This window comes from Nycticebus coucang, chromosome 3 (genome assembly GCF_027406575.1).
Source record: "Nycticebus coucang isolate mNycCou1 chromosome 3, mNycCou1.pri, whole genome shotgun sequence".
In the NCBI taxonomy this organism is placed as follows: domain Eukaryota; kingdom Metazoa; phylum Chordata; class Mammalia; order Primates; family Lorisidae; genus Nycticebus; species Nycticebus coucang.
Window position 1 is genome coordinate 99352438 of NC_069782.1, and position 23038 is coordinate 99375475.

The 23038-nt window shown below is 40.3% G+C and overlaps 2 protein-coding genes across 13 annotated transcripts in view; one reads left to right on the forward strand and one right to left on the reverse strand.

Annotated features, from left to right (window-relative positions):
• Nucleotides 1-488: 488 nt before the first annotated feature.
• On the reverse strand, nucleotides 489-11034 carry HNRNPH3 (heterogeneous nuclear ribonucleoprotein H3). 7 transcript variants are annotated; one of them, XM_053586406.1, is made up of 10 exons: nucleotides 11016-11034; nucleotides 5433-5567; nucleotides 4762-4900; nucleotides 4055-4239; nucleotides 3554-3640; nucleotides 3252-3367; nucleotides 1759-1894; nucleotides 1124-1219; nucleotides 919-1011; nucleotides 489-788 (listed from the first exon to the last, which is right to left on the reverse strand). In XM_053586406.1, exons 2-10 carry the CDS (start codon nucleotides 5542-5544, stop codon nucleotides 712-714), a joined length of 1041 nt encoding a protein of 346 aa, XP_053442381.1. In that variant the 5' UTR covers nucleotides 5545-5567; nucleotides 11016-11034; the 3' UTR covers nucleotides 489-711. The 7 variants fall into 7 exon arrangements, with proteins under 7 accessions (XP_053442381.1, XP_053442384.1, XP_053442383.1 ...); XM_053586409.1 differs by lacking the exon at nucleotides 11016-11034 and adding an exon at nucleotides 10623-10721 and having other exon boundaries at nucleotides 4100-4239; XM_053586408.1 differs by lacking the exon at nucleotides 11016-11034 and adding an exon at nucleotides 10623-10721 and having other exon boundaries at nucleotides 4073-4239.
• The window catches only part of PBLD (phenazine biosynthesis like protein domain containing), a 52715-nt gene continuing 40315 nt past the window's right edge, over nucleotides 10639-23038 (forward strand). For 3 of the 6 annotated variants that reach the window (XM_053586413.1, XM_053586418.1, XM_053586419.1), the window contains exons 1-2: nucleotides 10639-10752; nucleotides 11062-11402. The gene's annotated coding sequence lies outside the window, so the exon portion shown is untranslated. Of the gene's footprint in view, nucleotides 10753-10833; nucleotides 10953-11061; nucleotides 11403-23038 lie in introns of those variants that run through there. The other 3 variants (XM_053586414.1, XM_053586415.1, XM_053586417.1) reach the window with 3 other exon arrangements.

The following is a 23038-nucleotide window of genomic DNA, read 5'->3' on the forward strand; positions in this document are numbered from 1 at the left end:
TTTAAGACATCTTGAGATAACTTACAACTCTCAATTTTTTGGAAACATTTTTGGTACTTCGGTCTAGTGCTGAGGGAATTTTACTCCAAGATCTAGGGTTAGAATTTAGAAATTTCAATGCTCTCATCCCCATGTAACACAATTATGATTCAGAAATACAGAGCTATGCCTGATAAATTACATGTGAAAATAATAATATGGAATTAATAAGTAGCTGAATTTATACTCCTGAAGCTACATCTTTAGGCTTTATATTTACAGTATTGTCCAGGAGAAATTTAACAAAAAAAGTTACACTAATTATTTGTGAAGCTCTATTCCGGACATTTGCTTATTAAGACTTGCAGTTTACACAGAGGTGAACCATTATCCTCTAAAACTACACCATCCTACTTCTTATAGAGCTAATAGTAAAATACACCAACCCAAATCTTGTGAAGGCAGCACATCTTTAGGAGTAACTAGTATATAAAAAGTATCAACATCAGTGGTTTGAATATAAAAATTTATTTTTAAGTCAAAGTATGCAACAAATAAAACCTACAGAAAACAGATTTCCCCATCACAATCTGTTGCTTTACCAAATAATATTTTGAAAACACATTCCTTCAGTCATTATAAAGTTCTTAAAATACAAAAGAAATTAAATCCGTAAGAAAGTCTAGTAGACCAGATGCTGTTGTCAGGACTTGTATGTTGATGCTTCTGTTTTCAGTACATGCCACGCCATCCACCTCCGCTCATGCCACCTTGCCCATAGTAACCTCCACTGCCTCCACCACCACGGCCTTAAGAAAAAATGACATTAAGAATCACTTAGCATGAAAGATTCATGCGTTAAGATATTAAAAGTAATTATCTGCATTTTTAATTATACTACTTATGGAGACTAACACAGACCCAACTAGAGATACTTACCATAACCACCCAAGCCATCAGGAGTACCATATCCTCCACTGTAATTGTTCCCCATTCCCATTCTTCCAACAGATCCGTAACCACCCTGATTATCTTTAAAAAAAAAAAAAAAAAGTTTGAGATGGATTGCTAAGGAGCTAACTTCACTTCTCTTAAAAACATTACATACCAAAAAAACAAAACAAAAAACCAAAACATTACATACCCATTCCATCTCTGCCGTAGCCTCCCATTGCAGAACCTCCCATTCCAGAGCCGCCTCCAGGAGTGGAATTCAAGAAGAGTTCAATGTAGCGATGTTCTTTAAGGAGAAAAAAAAAAAAAAATCAAGGATGATAGGGGAGAAGGAATAATGGATCATAATTTATCAATAAAAGCTTTAAAAGGTTGGCCAGCTAATATTAAAGTGTTTATCAATTCCTAAGTGTGGTGATATAAAAAGCCCACAGGAAGCCATTATAATCCTATCTTTAGGACCAGGCTCATGCCTGTAATCCTAGCACTCTGGGAGGCAAAGATGGGTGGATTGCTTGAGCTCACAAGTTCCAGACCAGCCTGGGCAAAAGCAAGACCCTGTCTCTACTAAAAATAGAAAAACTGAGGCAAGAAGATAACTTTTAACACTAGAGTTTGAGGTTGCTGTGAGCTATGACGCCATGGCACTCTAGCCAGGGCAACAGCTTGAGACTCTGTCTCCAAAAAAACCCAAACTTATCTTTATATAGAGGTCAAATAACTGCCAAGAGATCCTAGGGCTTCTTGTATTTAACAAGTGAAAAAAATTTTGTTATATACAAGTTCACACCTGGGAAATGATAGCATGTCAAAGATACCACTTACGCATGTTATTTTTATCTTTAGACATGGCAGCTACTGCATCTTCATGTGTCACAAACTCTACATCTGCTTCTCCTGTTGCTCTGCCATCAGCTCCAATATCAATATGAACTCGTATTGGATTTAGTGGTGAGAAGAACTAAATAAAAGGAAACACTTGTTATTTCTTTTCTATTCAGATTATTGCAAAGAATTTACCATTTTTAAAATAAGGTAGTAGTCAATTTTGAAAGAATGTATTTAATCTAGAAAAATGTTTACTGGAAACAGATGAAAAGTCTCAAACCTTATGAACTGAGATGGAATATAAAGTTCTATCTCCACCCTAACTGCCAAGAGATGTATTTCAAAACTGCCATCTTGAGATATAACGGGCTCCCGAAACTCAAAGTATACACAGAGAAATAGGGTATGTGATTCAGAAATGGAGTTTGATAAATCTGTGGAACTCTATATAAACAGCCCCCAAACATATGATCAGATAGTTCTAATCACAAGTTAACCAGGTTTAAGCTATCCCTAAAGGCATTTAGAATTCATACCAATTGGTTCCCAGTAAAATTTACAGCAAATTTTTGCTTTAAGAGCAGACAATGATGGCTTTGTTTGCCATTGGGTCTCTAATGCTCCTGCTGAATAAACAAATGGGTTAAGTGCGACTGGATTTAGCCCATGGGCTGAAATTTGTGGACCCCCTGATCAATCTAAAACCAATTAGTTTCAAATCAATGACATCAGTATCATCTATTACTATTACTTTTGACTCAATTTTTTTTTTTTTTTTTTTTTGGTTTTTGGCCAGGGCTAGGTTTGAACCCGCCACCTCCGGCACATGGGACCGGCGCCCTACTCCTTGAGCCACAGGTGCCACCCTTGACTCAGTTTCTAATCACCATCTAGCCTGTAAAGCCAAAGCAAACCACTGAAACTTAATCTTTCAAAACCTTTCAAACACAATGACGAAAAAATACTGGAGTCATCACCATTCTATACTCAACAGTCTTTCACTGTCACCTTGGGTAGAGAGCAGTGGCATCATCATAGCTCAGTGCAATTTCAAAACTTTTGGGCTCAAGCAATCCTCTGCCTCAGCCTCTTGAGGAGCTAGTGACATGTGCCACCACATCAAGCTGATTTTTCTCTTTTTGTGGAAACGGGATATCGCACTCCTAGGTCAAGCAATACACCTGCCTCAACCTCCCAATGTGTTAGGATTACAGGCATGAGCCACTGTGCTTGGCCTTTCACTATATTCTTAACTGAACTTCATGAATGTAGCTTTTTACTGGTTTGAATCCTACGTAGGTCAGCACACAATAGACACAAAAATATCTGTAATACTAAAGATAAGGACAGATGTATTTTTATGTTTTGATCAAGGGATTTTGATGTTCAACTTTAAAGATGAAAACATTAAGAATGCTTCCAAATTTAGATGCCAGGACAAGTATAAAATCACTAATAATTATTAAAGTACTCTCACACAAACTACTCACATTAGCAATATCATTTTCAGTTGCACGAAAAGGCAACCCTCTCATATGTACAAAATGACCACCATGAAACCCTGAACTTGCATCACCAGCACCACCATAGCCATGTCCTCCCATACCTGGAAAATAACATTTGCCAAGATTATAAAGTATTATGGAAACACATAGAAAAGCACACAAAAAGCGTTTATATAACATCGCAATGAAATATGCCCAAGTTAACTTTTTATACAAGTTAACCTATATTCCCACCAAGAGCTTACAAATACTAAAGGTTACCTCAGAATAAAAATCTAATATTTTACCTCTTCCATCTCTCATTCTGTCATCAAAGCCATCATTGCCATAGCCATAATTATTATAGCCACCATAGTCATCAAAACCTCCATAGCCTGTGTAATACAAGGAGACATACATGAATATACTATTAAGAGATAAATTTTATAACTAGTTTACAAAAAACATTTTTGTAATAACCATTCTGTTGACTATTACAAGTTTGCAATTCCCAACTCAGGGCATATGAATAAAAGTTATTTATCACATATGGAAAATTAAAAATCTCAAAAGGACAAAAATTAATTTCATCCCCAAGCCAACATTTTCCCTTTAATCTCAGTATAAGTTTTCTAGGTGCTAATGTGCATCAATCCAGTCCCATAGCTGACCATGGGAATCCATATTTTCATGAACAGGTTTTAAAACCTCATAGGTACTGAAATTACTGCCATTTCTATATTTCTTGACAAAGTGTCAGGAATATTAAGAAAATGACAACAGAACCTTTGTTCATTAGATACACATACCACCATCATATCCATCACCTCCTCGTCGCATTCTGTCATACATACTTCCACGCCCAGCTCCATAATAACCCCCTCTTCCTCCTATTGGTCTATCATATGGTCCTGGTCGCTGTCCCAGCAATCTTCTTGGTGGATCATAAAATCCTTTGATTTCACTCCTGCTACTTCTGAAGATCTCAATATACCTATTTAAAAATGTTTTAAGGTACAGGTTTCAGCATAAATGTATTAGAGCAAATTAAGATACTGGGCAAAATGCAGTACTTTTTTCTACATCTAGATACATAACCCAATTTAAGATGCCTAAATACACCATAAGTTAACAGTTTTCATACCTACAAACTTAAATAATTAAATATTTAAGTTTTACACATAGACAAATTAGTCATTTGAAAACAAGTCATAAAATATAGTTTTAGTTTGTTTCCTTTAGTACAGGATAGGTGTTTTAAAGAAAATAGGTGATTATACAAATGCATTTATTGACAACATCCTACAGAGAAATGAAAACAATCTAATTTTAATTTAAGTAAACTATTAGCATTAATTCCCCACCCAAATCTGTAGTTTCCAAGTTAAATTTAGGTAATTATAATTCTTTTAAACTACCCCAGAAAAAAGTTATGGTTACCCCCCCATTTAAGCAATAGTGACCCACAACCCCCAAAAATAAAAATTTAACACCATCCCAAACTCTCCATCCCCACCTGTGCCCTATTCTTTCCTTGTGTTTCCCCAGAGCATTTTCTGCTATCTCCTTTGAAGCAAACTGCACGAAGGCCTCCCCTGTGCTTCTCCCCTGGTAGTCCATCGTCAATGTTATCCCATTTGGCACGATTTCCAACCCTTTAACCCAAGGACAAATAACCCCATCAAGGGGAACAGTGTTAAAGGCTGAAACATTCCCATCTGAATCAAATATTTAAAACAAGTCTAAACAAAACAAAACAAAAAAGCTTAGTTTCCCATCACCCCATAATACAAATGAAAAGATTTTTTTCAAATATTATCGGATTAAATAATTTTTTTGCAACCAGTGTAAAAACACTGTCTAATTATATACTCTAAAAGCCCACCTATATTACATGAAAAAAGTGCTACAAATCAAATTTAACCATGCTCCATATGCTAATTCATGGTTCATTTCATCATACACAATTATTCTCAATTAAGTTACTGTACATTAATTAGGTTTTGTATATTCTACACATTCTGGAAAAATATTAACTGGAGCACATTTTGTATTTTAAAACATTCACCAGATTATTACAGTTCAATTTAAAAGTTCAAAGTGAAATGGGTTTTACAAATTAAAAACTGAGTAATATAATACAAATAGAAAATTACACTACTAAACTTTGACTAATACTGGAGGTACCTTGAAAGAACTGAACTATTTCCTCTTTGCTGCAACCAAATGGTAGTCCTCGAAGTCGTACTGTCCCATCACTAGCGTCATTTGGACCATTATGTTTCATAACCCAATCCATCTCAATACCGTTTGATTTAAATGCTATAAAAAATAAACAAGCACATAAAGCAGTCAATCAAAACATACTCTTTTCAAGAGGTACTGAAGAAACACCTCAGAGGTGTCACAAGAGGGAAAGCCAAGACAGGGTTACATGACTCCTGTGGCAATGCCACAACCCAAAGGATACCACCTTTCTATTTGGGGGTAGGGTAAAGGTAGTGAAATCTAATACCGCCTAGCAAAAAGCACTCAATTTCTTAGGCTCAAACATTACACAGTTCCTAATTTTAAGAAAAGTCACATAATTTGTTTTTTGCCACTAAGCAGGACTGGGCTGGGTCCAAACTTGCCACCCCTGGTACACTGCTAACTACTGAGCTACAGGCGCTCAGCCAGAATTCACATAATTGAACTACCAGAGTCTTCAAATTATTTGTCATCTGAATGCCAACTCTAGCCTTTTCATCTCAATTTTTCACTCACACCTTTCAATTTCACTCTTCACCTGAATAGCTACTATTCAGAAGTTACATATATATATAAAACCACTGTCCACGCGATTCAGAAGTTACATATATATATAAAACCACTGTCCACGCGTATCAAAAGCCTAAGCAAAAAATCTAACAAGTATCTTTAACTATCGCAAAAAATCTAACAAGTATCTTTAACTATCACGGCACTATAATATTGAAGACATCAAACTGTATTTGAAGGGGGAAATTCTCATCTCTATTTTACCTATTATCTAGCTTAAACTCAAAAAGAACAAGAATTTTTAAATGACTGAGTTAAAACTGAGGTCAAAGGCTGCTCCGTACTCATGTTTTTGAAGCCATCCATTTGGAAGTCACTGGAGATTATATATAGCACCTCTTCCCTCTAAAATGAACCCACCACCCTGTTCCCTTCCCCAGAAGCAACACCCTTCCTTTTGAAATTCCAGAGCATTTTTCCAAAGAGGCTAATGCAGAAGTCCTTCAGCTGCAGAAACTTACCAGAACCTTACAAATTTCACTATATAGCTGTAAGAATCCTACTCACCTGAATATTTCAAACCTTTCCCTCATCACCTCCTCCACTGTAAAATGATTTGTTCACCTGATCCCTTTAGGCTTGAGGGCATTTCATACATCAACAGCATTCAGTAATGCTTAATTTCACACGATCTAATAATCAGTTCAACTCTTGGGGGTAGGCAGCCGCAAAGGGCCAGCTTTCTTTTTTCCCAGAATTCATGAACTGAAAATAAGCTAATGTAGATGGGTTCACTAGAAGTTATTAACCACATTCTTCTACGTATGAATCACCTTCAAAGCTAAAGTCCTAGACGCGTGCCACTCCAGACATATAGAACCAAAATGAACTGACATTACAATTTATTCTTATGCACAAAAAGTATAACATCATAAGAGAAAAACCCAGGCTTGAATCCCTATTATCCACAGGTTGCTTCAACTACTTAACCTCTGAGTTTATTCGACTGCAAAATATAGCAGTAAAGCCTGCATCTCACTGGGCTGTTGAGAATTATTTATAAAGTGCTTCCTCTACTTCATGGTAAGCAGCTGTTTACAGCAACTGTTCCTGAATTTTAAAGGGTCCTGCAAAATCAATGATAAATACCAAAAAAGTATTTGAACCTTAATTAAAGGATGGGACACTAGTCTGAATCTTGAAATAAAAACTGTTAAATTTTAGGCGGCGCCTGTGGCTCAGAGAGTAGGGCACCGGCCCCATATGCCGGGGGTGGCGGGTTCAAACCCAGCCCCGGCCAAACTGCAACAAAAAAATAGCCGGGTGCTGTGGCGGGCACCTGTAGTCCCAGCTACTCGGGAGGCTGAGGCAAGAGAATCGCTTAAGCCCAGGAGCTGGAGGTTGCTGTGAGCTGTGTGATGCCATAGCACTCTACTAAGGGCCATAAAGTGAGACTCTGTCTCTACAAAAAAAAAAAAAAAAAAACTGTTAAATTTTTTCTAAGGCAACAAAGGCTTTTAAAAGTTTAATATACTAAAGAGTGCAATCAGTGTAACCTGGCTTATTGTACCCTCATTGAATCCCCAACAATAATAAAAAAAAAATACTAAAGAGTGGCTCTCAAAAGTGGCCCCAAATCAATTTAGAAGATCCCTACCATTTTTTTAAATAAAAAAAATTTTTTTTCTTTCAATAACAGCACCAGTCTCAAGAAAGCGTTTGCTATAAAGGGGGAGCTAAGATCAGAAGAAAGGGAAAAGCAGGAAAGATCTACCACCGTTGAGTCACTTCCTCAGGAGAAAGTTAAGAATCTGAAGTCAACCTAATGTGAAAGGATCTTAGTGCAGTTAAAATTCTATCTTAGGGGGCAGCGCCCGTAGCTCAGTGGGTAGGGCACCAGCCACATACACTGAGGCTGGAGGTTTAAACCTGCCCTAGACCAGCTAAAACAACAACTGCAACCAAAAAAATAGCCAGGTGTTGTGGTCGGCGCCTTTAGTCCCAGATACTTGAGAGGCTGAAGCAAGAGAATTGCTTGAGCCCAAGAGTTGATTTGTACTTCAGAAGCAAATAAAAACAACAAAAAAAGAGATGGAAATTGACTCATCTTTACTGTAAATCTTAGCACTTCACAAGAAAATACTACCAAGCAAAATAAGTTTTTTTTTTGGATTGGCCTGTACCAATAAGACCCATATGAAAACAAAGTATTGTCTATAAAAACACTGAACACAATTTTCAACCAGGGATAACATTCCCAGAAAACTCTTAAAACTATTCTATAGGGTTACTCTCCTCCCAGATGTGAAGAGGGTACACTACCCCTTCAACACTCAAAAATTCTACTTACACAAACAAGAAAAAAACCGAAGGGCATACAAAGAAGCAATCTGATGTAATACCTTAACAAAGCTGTTAGAAACTACCTAAACAGCTTATTACTCAGGATAATCCATCTCAACCTTTCTTTGCAACAAATGTCATGCCTAATCACTGTAAGAATTCCACGCGTTAAAATATTACCAAATGAATGTGAGGGTAACTTTAGTCAGTGTTATGAGACTTGGGAGGCAGCATGGGGAAACACTGCTAATGGATATAAGTTACCTTTTGAGCGATAAAAATACCCTAAAATTGTAGTGATGACTGCACAAATCTGGGAAGGAACTAAAAGGTACTGAATGTAATTTTAAATGAATGAAGTTTATGGGTTGTAAATGATATCCCAAAGCTATTAAGAAAAAATATTGAATAGATAACTGAAATATAGAATTCTTGGAACATGGGCACATCTATCTTCTGAAGTGTCCTCTAAATGGCAGCCTCTTGTTCCTAAGGAACGAGAATGAACTTTATTTTTGGTCAAATGGTGGTGATGTAAGTTTAACTACAATGGAACTTTATTACAAATGAGTTTACTAGAACCCAGTTTTTACCTATTGCAGTTCCCTTGTTTACCGAAACAAGGACAGCGAAAGATAACAGTTAAATAGGCATCCTCCAGATTACAACGCAGGAAAAAAAAAAAGGTGGTGTGTGTTGTCTAATCCAATTACGAAAGGTGTTAATCATTTCCTATACTACTTTCCTATGAAGTCTCAGTTGTCATTCTAAAATCAACTAAAATCTACTGTTTCAAGATAAGACTTCGGTAAGCTTTTCCTTGGCAATCTTGACAAGGCATCACAGAACATCTTCCACAAGCAGGAAGTTTTTTCATGTTTTTGTTTCTAAGAGCTGGGAAAACCAGAAATTCTCAGGCCTTTTCCCCTTTTATATGGTTTTCAAGAAAAATTACCGACCAGTTACGTGCTCTAAGGAACCTCTTCCCCAAATTACACCAAGTGAGTGGGTTTACAATTCATCCTATTTTGTAGGTTTATTTCCTTGTTCAAAATACGATTATATGCCCCTAAAGGAAAAACATGCTTAGCTACCAAAAGAAAATGGAAAAAAATCTCTTCACAAAATACAACTCTTTGGTGAGATTTAGTATTTAAAGCTAGTTAACTCAGTTCCTAAACACACATTTTTTTTTTTTAACCATCACTGGTTGTGTTTTAACAACTATTTCCTAAAACTCAAACTCAAATTCTAACCCATGTGGGCCAAAATACACAAAATGCTAAACCACCACCCCCGCCCCAAAGTTGAAAAAGTAGTATCACAGTTCCCTGGGCCCAGATGACCTATCTGAAATACGCCCATTTCACATTCCTATTTGATAAATCACTTTTCTGCGTACACAATACCCACAAAGTCCTTATAAACGTTTAAACGTTGGGGGGGAACCCTGAAAGATGAGTACGTACTCTTTTCGAAGTTCCAAATGTGGAATAAGGGCCGGCTAAGCGTCCTTTATTCCTCCCCGGAGACTTTCCGTTTATCTACCGCCCTAAAGACCAGAGAACTAGGGAGAGTACGCCCCGTCCACCCCCCGCGTCCGGCCGCCGAGCCCGGCTTAAAAACCTTCGCCACCGGGCGGCGGAATCACAAAGGAGGCCGTCCGCCTCCTTTGTCCTGGATTTGGGAGTTGAGCGCCTTCGTCGCCATTGGCCTTCCTCCCCCAGCGCCAGCCTCTCTCATCTTGGGAACGTGCGTCAGAAGCCGCTCGCAGTCCCGAAAGCCCAGGTAGCCCTGCCGAGACTGCGGAGGAAGGGAGGCCGCGGTGGGAGGCCAGGCCCCTCGGGCGCCATTTCCATCGGGAGCGCGCCCGGCAGCCCGGACTCTCCCCCCACCCAGCTGCCCAGCGTTTCCCTGCTCGCTCCGCTCCCCGCCCTCACCCCTTCCAGGGGCTCTGACCGACCCCCAACACCGGCCTTCTACATCAGTTTTCGGAAGCTGGGTATCAAAAAGTCAAAAAAGCGGGGAAGGGCGGGAAGCCAAGGTGTCCGCGCCACCATACCCAAAATGGCGGAGGCCACCCAGCAGGGCAAGGGGGAAAGCGGGACGCCCCCACTGTGGGCCTGGGTGTCCTGCCCTCGGCAGGCCGCCTTCCTCGCGGCTGAGACTGCCGGGGAGGAGCAGCCCTGCCGCCTCAGAGTGGCGACCTCTACACTCCTCCCCTTTGCCAGCCCCCTCCCGGTCTCTCCTCTCGAAACCACCAGCCCAACCTACCCCCTTTTACTTCAGATACCCTGTCAGGCGATAGTAACACCGACTCCGGTGCTCGCGGTCCGGTCGTGAAGCGGGAGAAGTCGTTCGCCTCGTGTAGCGCTCACCACAACGGCTATTCCAACCGTCTCAGGTAGCGGCAACCGCTAAGGGAGCTGCGCAGCTGAGCTACTGGCTGGGGGGGATGGGAGAGAGCGAGCGAGAAGGAGGGGGTGGAGCGAGAGCGGCTAGGCCGCCGGTCCTGCTCTCGCGAGACTAAAGAAGCCGTTCCTCTCCGGCGCTCGCAGCCAGAATCGCGCTTGCGTGCCGGTGGGCTGACCAGGAGCGGGCGAGGTAAAAGCGGGAGCTCGTTCACTTGGCAGGAGTGAATCTGCACGTTCCGCCTTTTTTGCTTACCGTACAACCAGCGAATTCTCAGACCCCACCATTCTGCTTTCTTTAGGGAGGTGGTAGCACCAGCCCTGCGAGTGCGTTTTGACGGAACCGTGGTGTCGCGGTCTGGAAAAGTTCTCCCATGCTCTACCCCATCATGAACAAATTCTGAGAGGGCCCCGCTTTTAGCCGCGCTTTATACAGCCTGGAAAGGGCGCCACGTGTTTCGGCAGCAGGGAAACGCGAGGAGGGCGTTTTGTGTCCACCATGTTTGCATTGTGCAGTGAAAAGTGTTTCTCGGCTACGAAGTACAAGTGCCCACGAGGGCCCGATTTCGTCCCTCGGACCGAGGTTCCTCCTGCTCCGCCTGGCCCTGGAGCTGCCGGCCGCCCCCCAGCGGGCCTCGTCTGGGTGCGTGGTGGGGCCTGGGGCTTCTTGGCTTGAATTCCTAACTACCACGTTTCCCTTCTTTTAACAAATCACTCCTTTCTTTTTTCACCTTCGCGTTGTCTTTGATCTCTCCCACAATTAAAGCCTTAGTGACCTAATCAGCCCCAGAAGCCAATTTAGGGCAATTTTCTTCTTTTTTTTTAAGCGATAAGAGTCTCACTTTGTCCCCAATAAAAAAATAATAAAACCTTTTAGAACATGCAGGAGAATTAATAATATGGGCTCCCTTCCTCTGTTGAGATGTTATTTTCACCAAATACTAAAGCTGGTTTACAGAAGAATAAAGTACCACTGGGGATCACTATCACAGCTCTGTGACCTATTCAATACTTGGTCATGGGTTCCTCCAATTTTTTACACAGCTGTCATCATCGTGTATCTATATAAGTTTTTTTGAGACTGAGTCTTACTTGGTCACCCTTGGTAGAGTACCATGACGTCACTGCTCACAGCAACCTCCGGTTCTTGGGCTTAGGCGATTCTCTTGCCTCAGTCTCCCAAGTAGCTGGGACTACAGGCGCCCAACCCAACGCTGGGCTATTTTTTTGTTGCTGTTTGGACAGGTCGTGTTCGAACCCGTCACCCTCGGTATATGGGGCCGGCGCCCTATTCACTGAGCCACAGGCGCTGCCAACTTTGGGCAATTTTCTAGATAGAGTTTTTCATTCTTGAAAACTGTAACACCTAATAAATATGTTTGGGTTGTGCCGTCATGCACAACTGAGATGATTAATGACAGGTGATGGCCTTTTTGAGTTAAAAAAATGCAAGATGTACTGTGGGAAGATGGAAAGCAGGTCTAATAAAGAGATTAGCACCAATTAAAGGTGCAAAGGTAGGAGTGTACTAGAGTACCAGGAAGAGAGAATGAGTTTGACCATAGTTGAGTGTTTCTGTGGGATGGGTTAAGACTGGAAATGACCTTCAATGTCCAGCCAAAAGTCTTTGGACTTTGTGTTACAGACATTGGGAAGACGGTTAGCAGTGCCTTTTAGCAATGTGGAAGGGTGAAGTTTGTTTCCCCATGAGACCTGCGGTGTTTAGGATGGAGACAGGAAACAATTTACCTTCATGTAATGGAAGTTTCCACTTAAAGGCCTTAATTCATTCTGAAACCTGCTTAAGACAGGTGTGCCACAGTAAGAATTACAAGAGATAGAAAAACAAAACAAGGGGGCGGCGCCTGTGGCTCAAGGAGTAGGGTGCTGGTCCCATGTGCCGGAGGTGGCGGGTTCAAACCTAGCTCCGGCCAAAAAAAAAGAAAAACAAAACAAGGATGCTGTAATAATAGTAGATGGCATTTATTTGGCGCTTGCTTGAACTAGGCCTTTTATTTGATTCACTGACTCTTTAAAACTGAGAAATAATAAGTATCTGCATTTTATAGATGCAGTGTTTGAGTCCCAGAGAAATGAAAATAGTTGCCCAAGGTCACACAGCTGAGTAACAGACCTAAGAATTGGAGTCTGTATGGTTTTACCCCCAAGGGTCTTAAACAGTATGAACCTTCCTGGAGTTACAAATAATGTATCCATAAATTAAGAGAACAGACATTGTTTTAGGTAAATTGAAGTTACTTTCCCTTAGAGACCTGAGGTTAGTAGTTTACTGGCTGGAAGCTTTGAACTCCAACCTCTCCCCCTTAAAAATTGTTGTATTGGGGCGGCGCCTGTGGCTCAAGGAGTGGGGCGCCGGTCCCATATGCCGGAGGTGGTGGGTTCAAACACAGCCCCGGCCCAAAAAAAAAAAAAAAAAGAAAGAAAAAAATTGTTGTATTGGTAATAAGACTTACAACTCCCACACTTCAGATGGTGTTCTCTTAATCCTTCTTCCCTGGGTTTAAGTTACCTGGCTACTTTATCTTTTCAGTGTTTCAACCTGACTTGGTAGGTGGAATTCTGTTATCCCGCTCACCCTTTGCCTGAATTCAAGCAATCTATTTTTACTGCCTGATTGAATTTGGCATTCTTTCCACATACTTTGTGTGGTTATGGGCCACAGTCTTAAAATCATTCTAATGACATGAATGACTTTTCGCTACCAAACTGCTGTGTTTTAGGGGGTTTTGGTCTTTGGGTTGTGCACTCTTTGCCAGTGTAAATGGTTAGGCAGGAATTGAAATTGGTACATGCATTCCTTTTGCCTTTTATTATTACAGCACATAGGAAGTTTTGAGTTAAAAAATACACTATATAGTCCTAAGTATAATTTTTATTTGGCCTATTATTTTATTATTTTTCTCCAAAGAACACAAGAAAAAACGATGTCAACTGTTCTCATTTGCAGGCTGAATCCTGTAAATAAGGTAAGATTGGCTTGCCATTGCTCCAGTGATCTCTACAGAATTGTTTCCAGATCGATCTCTGTGGAATTGTTTCCATAGAGATGGTTAGAACTAAGGACTCCCAGCTGCTTTGGAGGTTTTTTTTTTTCTCTTTGTCTTCCTTTCCGTCATTTCAGTGCTTTACTATTAGCATAGAGATCAGAGGGACTCTGGAGAGTATCTTGCTACAGGCCCTAATGACAGAAAAGATGAAAGAGGAAATAGAAGTATGGATGTCACCCTGGAGAAAACAAGACAGTGAACACGTGATCTTGTATTATACTGTAAGAAGGAAGAGGAGAGGAAAATTCCATGCAGAGCCTGAGAGAAAGAAAGAGATGGGAAGAGATTGCGTTCTTCTGGAAGAGGGAAGGCATATTAAAAATTGGTTAAGATTGTTGTTATATTCCCAATGGCATTGTAAAGTACCATAAAAACTGGATTATCATAAAACAAGCCAAAAATGTGACAAAACCCACAAATACATTCCTAGGTATGTGTCTAATTAAAGTACTCAATGTCTTTTGAACAACAAAACTTTTCTTACTAAGGCCTTTTGAAATGCTTGTTCTTTGATTTATTTATTTACTGTCTCTAGAAAGCACTGATCTTTTATTCTGATTCAACATTGTTTTTCAAAAACAAGACTTAATTGCAGTTTATATTCTTGATACTTTTTTTTTTTGATGGGACTCTTTTTTTTTTTTATTGTTGGGGATTCATTGAGGGTACAATAAGCCAGGTTACACTGATTGCATTTGCCAGGCAAAGTCCCTCTTGCAATCATGTTCTTGATACTTTTTTAAAGTCACCTAATGTTCATTGTGGGACTATGGAAACCAAGTATATGAATGCATTCTTTCTCTAATTTTTAATTTTTAAAAATAATTATAAATATTAAATATTCTTTTCTGGTAGATTGCTATGAAAGTCAGTTTTAAGGAATCTAAATCAGGCCAGGCGCAGTGTGGTTCACTCCTATAATCCTAGCATTCTGGGAGGCTGAGGAGGGTGGATTGCTTGAGCTCATGAGTTCGAGACCAGCCTGAGCAAAAGCAAGACCCCCATCTCTACTAAAAATAGAAAAACCGAGGCAAGAGGATTGTTTGAGCCCGAGAGTTGGATGTTCCTGTGAGCTAGACACCACAGCACTCTACCCACAGCAATAGCTTGAGACTCTATCTCAAAAAAAAAAAAACAAACCAAAACTTAATCAGATTACTATACTGCTTTTAGCATGTTGTAAGTACGTTAACAACTTAAAAAATAAAGCATGGGTATTAGCTTAACAGACTGTTTCCCCCAAAATGATTTTAAACTTCTTAGTGGTAGATAGAAATACAAGTTTCATTATTTATGTACCCGTGCCTCTTAGTGTGCAGACAATAATAGTCATACTGCAGGTAGGGACACTTTAATCCATTTTCACCATGGTCTAGCAAGGTTATTTTATGGACCAAGAAATGGAAGAATCAAGAGATAAAGTAATACTCCGAAGTTTACTCAAAAAAAAAACAATGACAAACTTAGTTGCCTTGAGGGACTCACATGGCCTGTTCTGAAGTAGCTACCAGTTAACTGATTCTGAAGCAGTTAACTTTTCTGAACCTCAGTTTCTTAATGTCTACAATGAGTTGTTAGATTATTATATAGGGTCGAGATTAATAGTTGAAATAATTCTAGTCTCATGCTATTTTATATGTATTTGTCATGGCATTATTAATAAATTTGGTTCATTCCTGTTAAACTCACTTCAACAGTGAATTTAATAGAATTTGTTTTGTACAGTGTCCAAAGCACTGTGTTGGGAGCCAGGAAATTATTCTACTGAAATCTGTAACTCCTATGAACTCAGAATAAATAGTATTTCACATGTAATGTAGTGCTGAATTTTTCCAATATGGACAGATGCAGCTGCTGTTAATAAAATGGAAATTAATTTGAGAGCATTACCGAATCCCTAGTAGATCTATGGTATATGTGCAGTTATATATATTTCCATCCCCCCAAAATACAAGTATATCAAGTGAAGCTTTTTTTTTTTTTTGGTAGAGACGGAGTCTCACTGTACCGCCCTCTGGTAGAGTGCCATGGCATCACACGGCTCACAGCAACCTCTAACTCTTGGGCTTATGCAATTCTCCTGCCTCAGCCTCCCAAGCAGCTGGGACCACAGGCGCCCGCCACAACGCCTGGCTATTTTTTTGTTGCAGTTTGGCTGGGGCTGGGTTTGAACCCGCCACCCTCGGCATATGGGGCTGGCGCCCTACTCACTGAGCCACAGGCACCGCCTCAAGTGAAGCTTTTAAGAGCATATAGGTGCGTTCCATTAAATAGATAAGTTAAACTATAGCAAGTGTAAGAATAAGCAGAGTGTTCTGGGAGCCACAGAATAGGGCCATTATCATAGCCTAGGGCTTCAGGGAAAGCTTTCTGAAGGAGTTAACTCCTGAGCTAAGAGTTGGAAGATAAAGAAAATTTAACTGTCACTTTAGTGAAAGTTAGGAAAGGCATTTAAGATCCAAGGCATGGACGTAGAAAATAACTTAGTAGAAGTGGGAACTCTAAACAGATGGAGCGTTGTAAAATAAATGAAGTAGGTAATAACCGGACCTTTGAGAAGTTTTTATGCTACTCTGTGGAACTTGGCTATTGTTTTGATGTTGTCAATGAATTTACTGTTTTAATTAGATAATTGTGATTAAAATGTGTAGGGTAGATATTGGGAGGAGGAGGAGAGAAGGCCCAGCAGAGATGATGAGCACTTAAACTAGAACAGTGTATTAAGGACAGATATAAGAGGATGTCTTTGAGAAATATTTAAGAGCCAATATCAGCAGTATTTAGAGTAGAGGGGCTGTGGATGGGTAGGTAAAATGAAGTCAAAGAGGAATTACTTTTGGCTTAGGGTTGGATGGCAGGATCAGTAACTGACACAGGAAATGTAGGCATGTCAGGTATGTTGATTTTGAGATGCCATGTACAATCCAGTAGATGTGTCTAGTAGGAAATTAATTTGGGTTAAGGATATAGATTTGGCGTTCATCAGTGTTAACTTTGCTTTTATACTTTGAAATAAGTTTTTCAGGATAGCTTCAGGTTAGGTAAATTTCCTGGAAAGTCTTGTTGTAAAAACCATAATTACAGCTTTAAACAGTTTCTATGGGTCAGTTTCTTGGGGTAGCTCAGCTGGATGCCTCTGGCTGGGAGTCTCTTACTAGGTTTTAATTAAAATGTTCCCTGGGGCCACGATTATCTCAGGACACAACTGAAGGAGAATCTGCTGGAAAATTCACTCTCAAGGCTATTGGCAAGTCTCAGATCATTTCCCAAATTGCTTTTCCTTCTGTTATTGATAGGTAATTTCTTTCTGTTGTGGTTGAAAGACATATTTTATATGATTTCAATCCTTTAATTTTATTGAGACTTCTTTTATGGCCTAACAAATGATCTTTCCTGGAGAATGTTCTCTGTGCGTGTGAGAAGAATGAGTTGTCTGCTGTAGTTGTGGCACCTCCTCTAGGGTATCTATTTGGTCTAGATGGTTTTACAGTGTTACTCAAGTCTTCTGTTTCCTTGGGGTTGTGTGTTTGTTTTGTTTGTTTATTGAGACAGAGTCTCACTCTGTTGCTCCAGGCTAGAGTGGCAGGTGAGCCTAGCTCATAGCAGCCTCAAACTCCAGTACTTAAGCAATCCTCCTGCCTCAACCTCCTGAGTAGCTGGGACTATAGGTATAAGTGCCTGCCACAATGCCTGGCTAATTTTTTTATTTTTAATAGCTTTAGTAGAGACAGGGTCTCATTCTCACTCAGGGTGGTCTCTAACTCCTGAGCTCAAGCAATCCTCCTGCATGAGGCTGGAGGAATCTTCCTTCAGCCTCCCAGCATGCGTGTAAGGAATACAGGCATGAGCCACATGCCAGGCCTCTATTTCCTTGTTGATCTTTTGTCTAGTTGTTTCATTCATCAATGAAAGTAGGCGTTGAAATCCCCCAACTACGGTCCGTTCTCCATATCCACGAATTCAACCAACTGTGGGCAAAAATATTTGAGGGGGAAAAAAAAAGAAAAATAGCAACACAGTGATAACATACAATACAAATAAAAAATATAACAACTACTTACATAACATTTACATTATACAAGGTATTATAAGTCATCTATAAATGATTTGAAGTATAGAAAGATGTGCATAGGTTATATGAAAATACTATGCCTTTTTATATGAGGGACTTGAACATTCTTGAATTTTGATACCCAGGGGGGATCCTGAAACTAATGCTCTGTGGATACCAAGAGATGACTGTAGTATAGTCATTTGTTTCTCCCTTTAATTCTGTCAGCTTTTGTTTCATGTATTTTGGGGCTCTGTTAGGTGCATATATGCTTATGCTTATAATTGTCATATTTTTCTGATAGATTGATCCTTTTATTATTAAATGTCCTTCTTTGTTTCTAGTAACAAATTCTGTCTTTTTGTTTGTTTGTTTGAGACAAGAGTTTCACTACGTCACCCCTTGGTAGAGTTCTGTGGCATCACAGCTCACAGCAACCTCAAACTCTTGGACTTAAGCGACTCTCTTGCCTTAGCCTTTCAAGTAGCTGAGACTACAGGTGCCTGCCTAGCTATTTTTCTGTTGCCATTGTCATTGTTGCTTAGCTGGCCCAGGCTGGGTTCAAACCTGCCAGCCCCAGTGTATGTGGCTGGTGCTGTAACCACTGCACTATGGGCGCCAAGCCACAACTTTTGTCTTAAAGTTTATTTTGTCTGATATAAGTATAGTCACTCTGGTCTTTTTTCCATTTTTTTTTTTTTTCTCGAGACAAAGTCTTACTTGATCACCCTTGGTAGAATGCTGTGGCATCTTAGCTCACAGCAACCTCAAACTCTTGGGTTCAAGTGATCCTCTTGCCTCAGACTCCCAAGTAGCTAAGATTACAGGCACCTACCACAATGCCCGGCTATATATATTTTTTTTTTCTGGCCTGGCTACTTTTTAGAAATGGGGTCTTGCTCTTGTTCAGGCTAGTCTCGAACACCTGAGCTCTGGCAATCCACTTGCCTTGGCCTTGCAGAGTGCCAGGATTATAGGCATGAGCCACCTCATCTGGCCTATATAAAATTTTTATAAGCTAGCACTTGTAAATATATGTAAAAAGAAAAGATGGATACATGTAGAGACTACTACAAGGCTTTAAGAGTTAGTATTACTTTGTTTACTTATTTATGAGATTGTGATTTAACATTATTTGAAAACACTATTTCGCACTATTGCTCTAGTTAAGTCCAAATTGTATCACTGTAAAGCAATAGATAATATCTTTCTCTATAGATTCCTTAGACCCAGTTTTTTTCTGCTAATTTCAAGATAGAGCAAATCTCCACTAGTGCTTTGCAAAAAGATGGATAAATCTTCAACAGTGAGACTGAAAATTCTAAATTCAAAATATAAACATCAAGTACAGTGAATAGTCAAGTACTGCTTTCTTACAGAGCAGTAGGAAGAATTTAAGCAATCCATTTGGCATGTACTAAAGGTTTTACCACTGCAAACAAAGTACTAAATCATGTCTTTCTTATTTAGAAAGCATGATGACATCAGTTTACAACCTATTTTCTGAAGTTCTCTCCAGCCCCTTAAACTTCTGGAAGGGCAAGAATATAGTAGGGGTCTCTCAGTATCATCCAGGAGGCTAGAATGCAAGTTGGCTCAGTCATACCTCACTGCAGCCTCAAACTCTTAAGCTTAAGTGATCCTCCTGCATCTGTTACCAGACAAAGAGGGTCCAGTCACTTGTCACTGTCCTGCCAATATACAGAGATGGGGATTAGGTCCAACTGGCTTTATTATCAGAAGGCCAGCAATTCTGGAGAACAATGAGAGTATTCTGCCTCAGTTACAATTCTAATAGTTTTTATCATGGGAATACAAAGAAATAAACGTAGAAAATTTTAACTTTTTCTGATAGGAAATACCATCGAAGTAGTCTTCATTCTGACAATGCAAAATATTTAAACAACCAAAGGTAATTTTCACTTTAACAAAATATATAAGACAATCATCAGAGAAAATGTATCATCAAGGTAACCTTTACCAATATCACAACACTCGCTGTCTATGTGTTACTACTTCCTCAAGTCGCCAGAGGTAAACATCCTTATAATCATAGAGAAACCTTAACTAACTAATCAAGGGTGTGGGGGAGAATGTGAACTCTGCAGACGAGGTTTACCGTACTGCTTCAGCTTAGCTTCTCAGACTCCACCTTGTAGGCCGCTTTTCTGGCTTCACTTCAGCTTTCCAGTAGCTGGGACTACTAGCCCAAGTCTCTGTGCCTGGCAAGAATGTGGTTCTTAATACCAAAGTGTTTTACAAAATTCAATTGATAAATAATAAATCATAAGATGTCTAAAAACATTCTAATAAATTTAAACCTGATAAAAAAAAATAAATCATAAGATGAAAACCTTAAATTTTAGCAGAATGTGAAAAATTTCCTAAACAGTGGATTTGTGTGTGTGTGTAACAGTGGTCTTTATTTTCACCTGGGTGTGGGTGAGCTGAGTTCAAGAAGGAAGTCAGCACGTGGGTTAAGGTGGATGGAAATTTGAAGGGTCACAGGGGTCAGGATTGGCACTCTTTCCTGGGTGGGACATTCTATTTGGGCAGATAGGTTCTATTTTTTTTTTCTCACTATGTTGCCCTCGATAGAGTGCTGTGGCATCACAGCTCGTGGCAACGTCAAACTCTTGGACATAAGTGATTCTCTTGCCTCAGCCTCCCAAGTAGCTGGGACTGCAAGTGCCCGCCAAAGCACGCAGCTGTTTTTTGTTGCAGTTGTCATTGTTGTTTAGCTGGCCTGGGCCAAGTTTGAACCTGCCACCCTCGATGTATGTGTCTGGTGCTATAACCAGTGTGCTGTGGGTGCCGAGCCCAGGTTGGTTCTATTTGACTCTATTATAAGGAGGCAGGTGGAGACTGAGAGATAAAATGCAGGTTAATAGGGTGGAAGTGAGGATATGATATAAATCTTGCCAGAACAGATCATATGATTGGGTTAGATATCTAAATTCTTTCTTTCTTTCTTTTTTTGAGACAGAGTGTCAGTTTGTCAACCTCAGTAGAATGCTGTGGCATCATAGCTCACAGCAACCTCAAACTCTTGAGCTCAAGTGATTTCTCTTGCTTCAGCCTCTGAAGCTGGTGCTACAGGTGCCCGCCACACGTCTGGCTATTTTTTTTTTTTTTTTAGAGATGGGGTCTTGCTCTGGCTCACACTGGTCGCAAACTCCTGAGCTCAAGCAAACCACCTGCTTTGGCCTCCCAGACTGCTGGGATTACAGGCGTGAGCCACAACAACCTGCCAAATAACCAAATTTTAAAATGGACAAATGATCCAAATAGACATTTCTCAAAGGTGAATGTACAAATGGCCAAAAGGTTTGTGAAAAATGCTCACTATCACTAACCATTAGGGAAATGCAAATCATAGCCACAATGAGGTATATCACCTCAGTCTTGTTAGAATGACTAAGAGAAACAAAAGTATTGGTGAGAAAAATTTGGGGGGCAGACACAATTATAAGAGGGACTACACTATTTGGTTGGAATATAATTGGGGGCAGACACGATTATAAGAGGGACTACACTATTTGGTTGGAATATAAATTAGTATAGCCATTATACAAAAGAGTATGGAGTTTCTTCAAAAAATTAAAAATGTGGCAGCACCTGTAGCTCAGTGGGTAGGGGGCCAGCCACATACAGTGAGGCTGGTGGATTTGAACCCTGCTCGAGCAAGATAAAACAACAATGACAACTGCAACAAAAAAATATCAGGGCTTTGTGGCAGGTGCCTGTAGTTGCAGCTACTCAGGAAGGTGAGGCAAGAGAATCACCTACGCTCAAGAGATGGAGGTCGCTGTGAGCTGTGATGTGACAGCACTCTACTGCGGGCGATAAAGTGAGACTCTGTCTCAAAAAAAAAGGAACATGTGGCATACAGACAGTCCTGGACTTCTGATGGTTCAATTTATGATTTTTGAACTTTATCATGAGAGAAAAGCAATTTGCATTCAGTAGAAATTATACTTCAAATTTTGAATTTTGATTCAAAAATTTTTTTTGAGACAGAGTCTTACTGTGTCACCTTCAGTAGGTGCTATGGCGGGCGGCTCCTGTGGCTCAGTCGGTAAGGTGCCAGCCCCATATACCGAGGGTGGCGGGTTCAAACCCGGCCCCGGCCAAACTGCAACCAAAAAATAGCCGGGCGTCGTGGCAGGCGCCTGTAGTCCCAGCTACTCGGGAGGCTGAGGCAAGAGAATCACTTAAGCCTGGGAGTTGGAGGTTGCTGTGAACTGTGTGATGCCACGGCACTCTACCGAGGGCCATAAAGTGAGACTCTGTCTCTACAAAAAAAAAAAAAAAAAAAAAAGTAGGTGCTATGGCATCACAGCTCACAGCAACCTCAAACTCTTGGGCTTAAGTGATTCTCTTGCCTCAGCCTCCCAAGTAGCTGGGACTATAGGCACCCGCCACAACACCCAGCTATTTTTTGGTTGTAGTTCTCATTGTTTCGTAGGTCCAGGCTGGATTCAAACTTGCCAGCTCTGGTGTATGTGGCTGGCGCCCTAGCCTCTGAGCCTGAATTTTGATATTTTTCCTGGGCTAGTAATGTGCAGCCCATTATTTTCTCCTAGTGCTGGGCAGCAGCAATCATCTGCAGGTCCCAGTCAGCCCTCAATCATGAGGGTAACAATGGATATTTTATATTTTGAAGGAAGAACACTATACCTGCTTAGTCATCAAGATGTGTCAATGGGGGAGAGGGAAAAGCAGAGAGAGGGAATGAGGGAGAAGGGTGTCTTGGGGTGTGACACACTTTTGGGGGCAGACACAATTGTAAGAGGGACTTTACCTAACTAATGCAATCAGTGTAACCTGGGTTCTTACACCCTCAATGAATCCCCAATAATAATAATAATTTAAAAAAGTGTCAATGGCCCTGTGCCTTCTACCAGCTATTCTCAAGCCTCTTAAGAAGAGAGAGAAATTGATAATCCTGTTGCTGTAGTATCCCCATCATCCAGCAATTCATTTTAGTTCTATGCTTGAAACATTCCATAGGTTCAGTGTGCTCTCAGCTGTGTAGGTTAATGAGGAGTACCCATACAACCATTTTGCTTTTAAGTACAGTGGTCAAGAAATTACATGAGATAGTCAGCAGTTTATTGTAAAATAGGCATTGAGTTGGATGATTGCCCAATTTTAGCC